Source organism: Oncorhynchus gorbuscha, linkage group LG08 (assembly GCF_021184085.1).
Source record: "Oncorhynchus gorbuscha isolate QuinsamMale2020 ecotype Even-year linkage group LG08, OgorEven_v1.0, whole genome shotgun sequence".
Lineage (NCBI taxonomy): Eukaryota > Metazoa > Chordata > Actinopteri > Salmoniformes > Salmonidae > Oncorhynchus > Oncorhynchus gorbuscha.
Genome location: NC_060180.1, coordinates 32,848,022 through 32,860,541, shown reverse-complemented (window position 1 = coordinate 32,860,541; position 12,520 = coordinate 32,848,022). Strand labels below are relative to the sequence as shown.

At 43.2% G+C, this 12,520-nt stretch overlaps 1 protein-coding gene across 1 annotated transcript in view; it reads right to left on the bottom strand.

Annotated features, from left to right (window-relative positions):
- LOC124041504 (cadherin-23-like) overlaps positions 1-12,520 on the bottom strand; it is a 640,482-nt gene that overhangs the window by 185,144 nt on the left and 442,818 nt on the right. The window contains 6 exon segments of the mRNA XM_046359178.1: positions 1,807-1,914; positions 5,930-6,042; positions 6,661-6,777; positions 8,078-8,150; positions 11,314-11,441; positions 11,789-11,894. Coding sequence (XP_046215134.1) covers positions 1,807-1,914; positions 5,930-6,042; positions 6,661-6,777; positions 8,078-8,150; positions 11,314-11,441; positions 11,789-11,894 — 645 coding nt within the window.

Genomic DNA, 12,520 nt, shown 5'->3' with positions numbered 1-12,520 from the left:
ATCGTCGGATTACTTTCGATTTCTAGAAAGTGTTTTGCTCAATTATTTCGATCAATGGTGAGGTCACCCGTGATGGATTAATTATAAATAATATTTGCTAGTAGTTAATTCAGATTGTAGTCTGTCAGCCGAGAGTTATAAAAATATGACTGCTTGTGATGCGCTAACTGAGGACAAATGAGGCCTACATTTTTTCGGTTTGGATGATTGTGTTTTACTGTATCTACTTCTGTGAATGTCTGAACATTGCATCCAAAAATTAACTGCTCACATTCTGGACAAAAATTGCTGAAGCTGGAGACTTATATTTCCCTTACTAACTTTAAACATCAGCTATCTGAGCAGCTAACCGATCGCTGCAGCTGTACATAGCCCATCTACCTACCTCATCCCAATATTTTTTAAATGTACTTTTCTGCTCTTTGCACACCAGTATTTCTACATCACCATCTGCTCATCTATCACTCCAGTGTTAATTTGCTAAATTGTAATTACTTCACTGCTTTGGCCTATTTATTGCCTTACCTTCTCACGCCATTTGCACACACTGTATATAGACTTTTCTTTCCAATTGGGTTATTGACTGTACGCTTGTTTATTCCATGTGTAACTCTGTTTTGTTGTTTGTGTCACACTGCTTTGCTTTATCTTGGTCAGGTCGCAGTTGTAAATGAGAACGTGTTCTCAACTGGCCTACCTGGTTAAATAAAGGTGAAAAAAGAAAAAAAATTGTAAGGACTGTGTTTGTGCAAAATGTTTCTGAAAAAACGTGTGCCCAGCTCAAATGCTGATTGTTGTGTCATACCTAAACTGGACGTTTTTTCTAACCACACTAATCACACCGCTTTGATCTTATGCTACAGGGACCACTGTAGAATGATCACACCTGTGTGTTGGCATGTATGAAAAGGTTAATAGCGTACAAATATTATGTGTGATGTTTTGGTCATTCAATGACTATTTTTATTTGGGAAATAGGTTAGTTCGGCAGAACCTTTTAAACATTTAAACCTGGACCATGAGTATCAGTCAATCGTTACAACTCATTACTGTAGCCTATGCTATTTAATAAACTATAGTATCAATCAACAATGGACTAGAACAAGAATATTCCGTGACCCCAGCGGTATTGGAGTTGTTGACAACGCAAAGACCATCAATAACCTACAGAACTTGAGACAAACGCATGCAGTATTAAGCCATGGAACGTGTTGATTGAAAACCAAGCTCCTTTTGCCACCGACAGCTATTGTGCTCATAATTCCTGCAGTGAAAATAGCAAAAATATTTCTGATACACCCTCTGACCTATAGCGCTACTGCCAGTGATAGGATTTACCATTGTGTCAGGTTTGTTAAAATAGAGCCCTCTGAGTTGATTTGCACTGTGGGAAATGTATTGTATATTTTCTGTCAGATTACAGTGGGTTAGGTCTAAATATGCTGAAATTAAGTCTTTGTCTGTCAGCAGAATCCGCATTACCTGTAGAAGTGTCTCTAAATCCCTGAACTGTAATCCATTTAGTATGTTTCCTCAGGCTACACATTGTACAGCACAGTTAATTTATTTCCACCGAAATACCCCGAAGTCATATCTGATCTAAGGGAGAAGCATTCAAATGCATTTAAAGTTCCTAGTCCCTTTGTTTCGTTTTTATTTAATAAAAAATAAAAAATATTTAACTAGGCAAGTCAGAACAGGAAAAATAATATCCACAAAAAAGTCAGTGATCTGTCTGTCTTATCTACAAGCCAAAGCGTATCTTTGTGGGTCAGGGCATCAAAGGTCAAGGAAGGCTGAACTCACAGAGATCACGTCAGTGTCCATGGGGCTCATCTCCACCACGTTGGCATGGTAGGGCTCATCTCGCCACATAGGGGCATTGTCGTTGATGTCCAGGACGGTGATGTTCACCTGGAGGGAGGAGAAGAAAGGGTTGATGAATGTTCTGATTTCAGTTGAAGGCATAGAGATAGAAGAGAGAGAAAGTGAAAAGAAGCATCTAAATCAGGCCTAGGCAAAAATCAGGCCTATGTGGCCCGCGACCTGATTCAATATGGCCCACGGAATCATGCTCAGATCATCATCACATAAAGAATTTGCAATAGTAAAGTTTTGAAAAAAACATTTGTTATTAAAATTAAAAGTCCAATGAATACTCGCCTTTGTGTAACGATTTAACACCCACCGCTTGTGGGAGATTTCTTTTGAAGGCACGTATAAATAACAACTGCATGAGGACAGACAGTGACTGACAGGCTGACACACGTCACAGTTACAAGTAGTTGATCGCTAGAAATTGCTAAAAAATGATTTAAAGATTTCAATGAAAAGGAAAGTAGACATTGAACGTAGGGTTTTCCAGCAAGAGTGGACAACAAAATATTTATTTATTGTGGTATCAGGAAACGCTGTGTGCTTAGGGTGCAAAGAGAGCATTGCTGTCTTGAGAGACTACCACTTGTCCTGATACTTCCAGACGAAGCATGCAGAGAAATATAGGAATATTAGGAATAAGCAGAGTGCATCGAAGGAGTTGATTTCTCAGTTGCAAAAGCAGCAAGGACTTTTCACAAAACTGCATTCAGCAAATGACAGAATTGCGAGAGCTAGCTATGTACTGTCCCACAAAATTGCTAAACATAGCAAGATATTTGCTGAGGGGGCGTATTCATTTAATAATGTTTAATTGACTCTGCAGGAATACTAGGCCCCAACAAGAAAGAGCTGTATTTGAAAATGTTTTCTTGTCAAGGCGAACAGTGACACGGCATATGGAACAACAGTTGAAAGACAAGGTAAAAGATTTCACCTCTTTCTCCGTGGCCCTGGGATGAGAGCTGATGCACGTGACACGGCGCAGTTTGTTATTCTTATGAGGTGTAACCCCAGATTTTGAAATTACAAAGGAGCTTGCTTCAGTGCAGTCAATGAAGAGCAAAACCACAGGGATGTCACGGCAGATTTCCTCCTCTTACTCTGAAGAGGTGAAACAAGGATTGGACCAATACGCTCCGGACTGAAGGGACAGCTCCGGACTGAAGGGCAGCTCCAGACTGGCTGAAGGCTTTAGCGGATCCTGGCAGACCGGCGGCTCTGGCGGATCCTGGCAGACCGGCGGCTCTGGCGGATCCTGGCAGACCGGCGGCTCTGGCGGATCCTGGCAGACCGGCGGCTCTGGCGGATCCTGGCGCTCTGGACAGGCGGGAGACTCTAGCAGCTCTGGACAGGCGGGAGACTCTAGCAGCTCTGGACAGGCGGGAGACTCTAGCAGCTCTGGACAGGCGGGAGACTCTAGCAGCTCTGGACAGGCGGGAGACTCTAGCAGCTCTGGACAGGCGGGAGACTCTAGCAGCTCTGGACAGGCGGGAGACTCTAGCAGCTCTGGACAGGCGGGAGACTCTAGCAGCTCTGGACAGGCGGGAGACTCTAGCAGCTCTGGACAGACGAGGCGCACTGTAGGCCTGGTACCGGTGCTGGTGGTACTGGGCCGAGGACACGCACCTCAGGGTGAGTGCGGGGAGGAGGAACAGGGAGTACTGGGCTCTGTACACGCACAGGAAGCCTGGTGCGGGGAACTGCCACTGGAGGGCTGGTGCGTGGAGGTGGCACTGGATAGACCGGACCGTGTAAGTGCACTGGAGCTCTTGAGCACCGACCTTACCTGGTGGTCGCTCCCAGTCGCTCCCCTGCCAGTGCGGCGAGGTGGAATAGCCCCGGGGACACCATGCGTAAGGCTGGTGCCATGTACGTCGGCACAAGGAGATGCACTGGAGACAAGATGCGTAGAGCCGGCTTCATAGCACTTGGCTTGATGCCCACTCTAGCCTGGCCGATACGAGGAGCTGGTATGTACCGCACCGGGCTATGCACCCACACTGGGGACACTGTGCGCCCCACAGCATAACACTGTGCCTGCCCGGTCTCTCTCGCCCTCCGGTAAGCACAAGAAGTTGGCGCAGGTCTCCTACCTGGCTTCGCCACACTTCCTGTGTGCCACCTCCCAAAAATGTTTTGGGGCTGACTCTCGGGCTTCCATCCACGCCGCCATGCTGCCTCCTCAAACCAGCGCCTCTTCGCCATCGCTGCCTCCAGCTCTTATTTGGGGCGGCGATATTCTCCTGGCTGTGCCCAGGGTCCTTTCCCGTCTCGGATCTCCTCCCAAGTCCAGAAGTTCTGATTGTGCTGCTCCTGCTGCATGTCACCACGCCTCTTGGTCCTGTTGTGGTGGGTGATTCTGTCACGGCAGATTTCCTCCTCTTCCTCTGAAGAGGTGAAACAAGGATCAGACCAATACGCAATGTGGTAGATGTCCATGGTTTTCAATGAGGAAAACTAAACATGAACACAAATACAAAATAATAAAGTGAACTGGCAACGAAACAGTCCCGTGTGGCATAAACACTGACACAGGAAACAAACACCCACCAAATACCCAAAGAATATGGCTGCCTAAATATGGTTCCCAATCAGAGACAACGATAGACAGCTGCCTAATTGAAAACCAATCTAGGCAACCATAGACATACAATTACCTAGACAGGGTACAGCCCCATAAACTTACAAAACCCCTAGACAAGCCAACACCCTAGATGAGACAAAACCATACATCACCCATGTCACACCCTGGCATAACCAAAATCATAAAAAAAAACAAAGATAACCAAGGCCAGGGCGTGACAAGGGAAATATTTATTGGAGGAGGTTAATAAGTGTGTGACAAAGCTGGGACTGAGTTTTGAAAAGTTATCCAGTGTGACCACCGATGGGTGTCCAAACTTGAAAGGAAAAAACGTTGGCCTTTTGAAAAGGATACAACATTTACATTTACATTTAAGTCATTTAGCAGACGCTCTTATCCAGAGCGACTTACAAATTGGTGCATTCACCTTATGACATCCAGTGGAACAGTCACTTTACAATAGTGCATCTAAAACTTAAGGGGGGGTGAGAGGGATACAAGATCAAGTAGTTGAGGTGAACCCAGATCAGAAAATGATTTTCCTGCATTGCATTATTCATCAGGAGGTGCTCTGTAAATGTGTTCTGAAAATGAGCAATGTTGTGGATACGGTCACTAAAGTGATAAACTTCATAAGAGCAAACTCTTTAAACCACAGGCAGTTTGTCTCACTGTTGGAAGAGACAGAGTCAGGTCATGCAGAATTCCCCTACCACTCAAACATGAGATGGCTGAGTTTGGGGAAGGTGCTTAAAAGGGTGTGGGGCCTGAATTCAGAGATTGCTGAGTTTTTGAAAATGAAAGGAAAATATGTGGATTTCCCTCAACTGCAAGATAACGAATGGTTGGTTTATTTTGCCTTCACCATGGACATCATGGCCCTCATGAATGAACTGAATTTCAAACTACAAGGGAAGTGCCTTTTTGCACATCAGATGTACAGCCTTGTCAAAGCCTTCAAGGGAAAATTACTCCTCCTGACCCACCAAGTAGAAGCCAACAATCTCACCCCCCTTCCGACACTACGAGTCTGTTCCCTATCAGATGACCAGCGGGAGGAGTATACATCGCTGCTGCGTGCTTTGAGCTGTGAGTTATCTCGTCGGTTTGAGGTTTTCAAAGTGTTGGAAAATGACATGCTTTGGGTTTCCTCTCCTTTCACCTTCAATGTGGATAACGCTCCCACTGACCTGAGCTTATCGATCTTCAGTCTGATGGAGTGATTGGAGAACTATTCAAAACAATATCACTGACGAGGTTCTATGCATCTCTCGATGAACAAAACTTTACAAAGATTAGGAGTCATGTTCAGAAGATATGTGTACTGTTTGGGTCAACCTATGTATTCTGGCCCGTGATGACAAAAATATATTCTAATGTGGCCGTAGAAAATAATTGCCCAGGTCTGATCTAAATGCTTGAGAACAATAAGAAACATGAAGAGGTATGAAAATGACGATGGGTTACCGTGGCAATGCCAGTTTTTTGCAGTGGCCCCACCCCTCCATCCACTGCTCTGACAATAAGGATATACTCCGACTTCAGCTCTCTGTCCAGTAAGGCTGTAGTGGTGATCTCTCCTGAAACACACGCACAGTAATATATAGGTCAAACACGCATCTGACACTACACAAGCATGTACAAAAACACACTCGCTTTCTTGCATTTACGCATGCTCATACACATGCAGGTCCACACACACAAACACACACACACACAGACACCCACACACATAGGGGCAGACATAATGATTTGGAGGCCCCAGGCAGAGGCCACTCTGAGGTCCCGTCCCAGAGCCTTTTGGGGGCCCTAAGCGAGATTTGGAATGCAGGTCAGGACCCCAAACGGCGAGAGGAGGGCCGCTGGAGGTGCCGTTCGTGCCCGGGTGGTAATTCAGCCATGATTACTTCAAGGTTTAGGGTAGCTGGCTAGACTAACTCATCTAGCACTCTATAAAATGTTAGCTGACATGACTAATTGAGTGACAGTCAATGACTGACATAACAAGAGGAAAACCCCTGATGCACCACAACATTTTTAAATTGCAATCTTCCTTGTGTTTTCTACGATTCTAATGCTCAACAGTAAGTTGACACCCCGACTTCCCAGAAAAATTCAATCACGAGGCCCTCTGATGATTTGAGGCCCCAGGCAATTGCCTTAGTTGCCTAATGTTAAGTCCACCACTGCACACACACCTGAGCGAGTGTTGAGGCGGAACTGGGAGGAGCCCTGTAGGGAGTAAATGAGGGAGGCCTGTCCAAACTCTCGGGATGCATCTAGATCAGTGGCATTCACAAACACAACTGTCGCCCCTGAGGAAGAGAGACAGATGAGGAGTGAGTAAAAGAGAGGGGAAGAGAGAAGAAGGGATATTAAGGGGGATGGGGGGAGAAATTAAGGGATATGAGGAGTGAAAGAGAGAAGGGGGAACAAGAATGGGGGATCGCAGTGAGAAAGGGGTGGTAATTCAGAGTGAAGGAGAGAGAGGGAGACAGAGTAGTGAGAAAGAGAGAAACACAGAAAAAGAACAACAGAACACAGACAGCCAGTGGAGAGAGAAGAAGATAATAATTCTAAAAACGGAACTTTCTATCCCCCCTTTCCACTGAAGGATAGTGGCCGTGAGTGGGTTTATAGATTAGGGGATTATCAGCTTGTTTGGCATTGTGGTCCAAGCCTTGCAGAACCATGGTCAATAATACCCAGGGAAGGGGATGAGAGGCTGGGAGAGTCTGAGTCCAGAGGCCTGGTGTTAGCTAGCTAAATTAGCCCCATGATCCAGCCTCACAGTTCACCAGCCCCACTTTGCTTTCAAATCAGCCCTCCAGTGTATATATATATGTGTGTGTGGGGGGGGGGGGGGCAGTGTGTGAGTGTGTGTGTGTGTCTGAACTATTTGCCAAGCTCCGCAGCAGCTTTGACGGACGAGGGGGTAGTCAAATATCTAATTTCCTCCAGCGATTGGAAACAAATCTATTGTCTGGGATGAAAGAGTCCACTGAATACATTCATGAGAATGAATAAGCATAATCAGCTATTCTGCTCTGTATAGCGATAGTCATTTAACTGCACTGGCTCGCTAAGCACTTAAAAATACTATACAAATCTACACAAAAAGATAAGACAAGTTAAGAAAAAGAAAAAGCAATTCAAAAAATGGACAAATAAAAAACGGACACAAAGCAAAGAAAGGAATATAATTGAAAGAGCTAATGTTTTAAGAAACTCAAGGTAAAGGGTAAGAAGTGATAGGTTGTGACTTTGTCATTGAATTACTGTATTATTATTTTAAAAGGCAATTGTAATGATCTATGTCAAAGCTTTTTGAATTGAACAGAGGGAATTCCAGTAGTCCTCCAGTCTCAGCCATTGACCTCATTGTAACACCAGGCCTGTGTCTGAAAACATGACTAGCTGTCAAATCCTTGCTTCCTCTGTCCTTGTTTCCTCCACTCCAGGCCTTTCTCCCAAAGTGCATTGGAGGATGGAGGAAGCAGGGTTTTTTGACAGCTAGTAAGGTTTTTACACACAACCCAGCTGTCGTCGACTCCAACCGTAGATATACAATTATTTATGTAATAAAGTTGTTCTATTTCTATGACTACAACGCACCTGCAATGATGTCCTCGGGGATCTTGGCAATGTAGGATGGCTTGCTGAACTTTGGTGGGTTGTCATTTTCATCCTAAGGTGAGAATGTGAGCAAAGAAAATAGACTAAGTCTTCACAATCACATGAACAGTAAATAGACCTTACTTAAACAATAAATAAACACATCAGTCTCTTGCTTAGTATAGGTATAATGTTGTTGATATATGTGTAGCCCGTTTTCTGCGGTCTGTAGGGATAATAATGGAATAGTAAGTTTGTCCAACAATGGATATTAAAGGCTGTGACATTTCTCTGTTTCATTATTATGGTTCTGATTTCCAACATATCGTACCAGCAGGGTTTTAGACATCCAGCGTACAGTGTGTGTATCTGTGTGTGTGTGTAGGTAGAGTTGAAGTCGGAAGTTTACATACACCTTAGCCAAATACATTTAAACTCAGTTTTTCACAATTCCTGACATTTAATCCTAGTAAAAAAAAATCCCTGTTTTAGGTCAGTTAGGATCACCACTTTATTTTAAGAATGTGAAATGTCAAAATAATAGGAGAGAAAATGATTAATTTCAGTTTTTATTTCTTTCATTACATTCCCAGTGGGTCAGAAGTTTACATTACACTCAATTAGTATTTAGTAGCATTGTCTTTAAATTGTTTAATAGCCTTCCACAAGCTTCCCACAATACATTGGGTGAATTTTGGCCCATTCCTCCTGACAGAGCTGGTGTAACTGTCACGACTTCCGCCGAGGTTGGCTCTCCTGCCCGTTCAGGCTGTGCTCGGCGGTCGTCGTCACCGTCCTATTAGCCACTACCGATCCCTTTTTCGGTTATCTGTTGGTTTTGTCTAATTGTTTTCACCTGTGTGTTAGTTAATTAGTATCTGTATATAATGTAGGTTGTCCCGCCCTTGTTTTGTGCGGGATTGTTTGTTTTTGTCATTTCGTTTCGGCTGTCGGTGGTTTTGTGTTTTATTTCTACGGTTTGTCTGTTATTTCCTGTTTTGGATATTTTTCACCCTGTTTGTATTTTGGGTTGTCCGTGTTTGTTGTTCACCGGAGAATAAACCTCTATTGATTATTTGCTCTCTGCGCCTGATTCCACCCACCTTGACTAGTCGTGACAGTAACTGACCTCCTTGTTCGCACATGCTTTTTCAGTTCTGCCTATTTTTTTTATATAGGATTGAGGTCAGGGCTTTGTGATGGCCACTCCAATACCTTGACTTTGTTGTCCTTAAGCCATTTTGCCACAACTTTGGAAGTATGCTTGGGGTTATTGTTCATTTGGAAGACCTATTTGCGACCAAGCTTTAACTTCCTGACTGATGTCTTGGTGTATGTAAACTTCTGACCCACTAAAATTGTGATATAGTGAATTCTAAATGAAATAATCTGTCTGTAAACAATTGTTGGAGGTTAACCTCTTGAAGCTAGGGGAAAGAATTTTCACTTTTGGATAAATAGCGTGCCCAATTTCAACTTCCTGCTACTCATGCCAAGAATATAAGATATGCATATTATTCATGGATTTGGATAGAAAACACTCTGAAGTTTCTAAAACTGTTTGCATCATGTCTGTGAGTATAACAAAACTTATGTAGCAGGCAAAACCCCAAGGACTAACTGTTCAGAAACATTTTCCCCCCCTCCCTGTTCCCTGTATTGTCTTTGCCATGGGATATTTCATAGGAACCTATTTTCAGTTCCCTATTGCTTCCACTGGATGTCGCCAGTCTTTGGAATTTGGTTGAGGTTATTCCTTTGTGCAATGAAGAAGTAGGCCAACTCAGAACTGGGGACACTTTTGTGAGTTGCGCAGGACGTGAAAAGCAGTGCTGGTTTGTTTTCTTTCCTGTATTGAATACAGATTGCCCCGTCTACAATTTGATCGATTATTAATGTTTAAAAATACCTAACGTTGTATTACAAAAGTAGTTTGAAATATTTTGGCAAAGTTTATAGGCATCTTTTGAAATATTTTTTTGTGACGTTGCGTTTTTGTAAGCTGTTTTTTTCTGGATCAAACGTGCTTTATAAATAGACATGTTTCTCTATGTAAGGATGTACAGAGAATGTTAAACCTTTTAAGGATCGTACCCTTTTTTTCCATTTTCACCTAAAACATCATACCCAAATCTAACTGCCGGTAGCTCAGGACCTGAAGCAATGATAAGCACATTCTTGATACCATTTGAAAGTAAACACTTTGAAGTTTGTGGAAATGTGAAATTTATGTAGGAGAATATAACACATTAGATCTGGTAAAAGATAATATAATTGCAAGATGAAGGCCATACTTTCAGAAATGAGTCTAGGTGTAAGTTAGATTTTCGCCAAAAGATGGCAGCAGTGTGCGGGCAAAGTTTCAGACTCATCCAGTGAAGATTTACATTTCTGCACAACATTTTGTATCAAGTCTGCCAGGAGTTTGCCCAAATGTGCTGAATTGCCCAATTGATACATTTTCAAGTACATAACTATAGAGAACATAAAAAATGCTATGGTAAAAAATATAAGTTTACATGCTACCAGGGATATCACACATGATGGATCATTAGCTTATCCACTAACTTTCACACATGGCCAGGCGGGGTGGGTGTGGAGCCAGAGACATCAGAGGGGTCAAACTGTAGATCCAAGTTCCTACATTTGAACATAAAAATAGATCTATGTCGGCTCTGCCTATCATTGTGAAGCAGAACTCACCTAGTGGTGGATTGTTCCCCCAATAATAGGGAATGTGAGCTGGGTTTAAACCGTTGTGAAACAACATAGTTTTACCCTGGAACCCTCAGGTTGAGAAATCAGAGCAAGATTACTGAATGTAAGTACATTATTGACCTTCAGAGGTGAATATATCAAACCAGTTGCCGTGATAATTTTTTTTGTAGTTGTGCACTCTCCTCAAGTAATAGCATGACATTTTTTTTCACTGCAATAGCTACTGTTGATTGGACACTGCAGTTAGATTAACAATAATTTAACCTTTCTGCCCATATAAGACATGTCTATGTCATTCTAGTCACATTAGCGCACGTTAGCAACAACCGTCCCGTTTAGGGACACCCATCCCATAGAGTTTAAAATTGAGAAATGATTTATATCTAAAGTTTCCTTTTTAAATTGTAAATTCAAGTAACTTCCTAAATTGACTAACTTCCATTCGAATTGAACCCAATCCTGGTACATGAGTTTTGGATGAAACTATTAGAAAGCATAAAGGGGGGTGATGTACTGACAAACAGCTCCACGGTGACAGAGACACTGCTGTTGAGGGCTGGGTTCCCCCCGTCTTTGGCCATCACAGTCAGGTAGATCAGTCCTTCAGGGACCATCTCGTAGTCCAGTGGGCTGTTCACAGTGATCACTGAGGAGAGGAGAGGAGAGGGGAGGAGAGACGAGAGAGGGCTTGGCGAGAGAAGAGTGCTGAGGACGTGTGTGATGCTAAGGACTGTAGAGCTAGCAGGGTTTACAGCAGGAGCATGACATAACACAGCAACTTTATATTCTAGTTAGGCCTACATACAAAATATGTACAGTAAAAATAGCTAATAATGTCAATAGCCAAAAATCACAATGAATTTGTATTATGTTAAGACAATAAGTTCCTTTGTATTATGTAAAGCCTTACTCAAAGGTTTTGAGGTTACTCAAAAGAAGTATAATTTCAATATGTATGTGCATGTGTGTCTGTTTATTTGCGTGTATGCTGACCTGCGTAGCCCTCCACCATGATAATTCTGAAGTAACTACGGAATACAGATGCTGATGTGATGGTGTAGGTCAGGAAATTGTTAGGGGGAGAGTCTTCATCTGTAGCCTGAGAAAGAAAGAGAGTGATTAGTTATTTGTTTTTATTTTATTTTATTACAATGTGTATAACTCAAGTGCAGTTGCAACATTGGAGCTTTTGCAATATTTACTCAATGTTTATCATGCCAATAAAGCAATTTGTATATGAATTTGACTGAGCAAGAAGGGGGGGGGGTTGGGTAGGAAGGAAGAGAGAGTGACTGACTTTGTGAGTGAGTGAGTCAGAGATAATATCTCTCGGAGGACCTGAGCCCTAGGACCATGCCTCAGGACTACCTGGCATGATGACTCCTTTCTGTCCCCAGTCCACCTGGCCGTGCTGCTGCTCCAGGTTCAACTGTTCTGCCTGTGGCTATGGAACCTTGACCTGTTCACAGGACGTGCTACCTGTCCCAGACCTGCTGTTTTCAACTCTCTAGAGACAGCAGGAGCGGTAGAAATACTCTCAATGATTGGCTATGAAAAGCCAACTGACATTTACTCCTGAGGTGCTGACTTGTTGCACCCTCGACAACTACTGTGATTATTATTATTTGACCATGCTGGTCATTTATGAACATTTGAACATCTTGGCCATGTTCTGTTATATCCTCCACCCGGCACAGCCAGAAGAGGACTGGCCACCCCTCATAG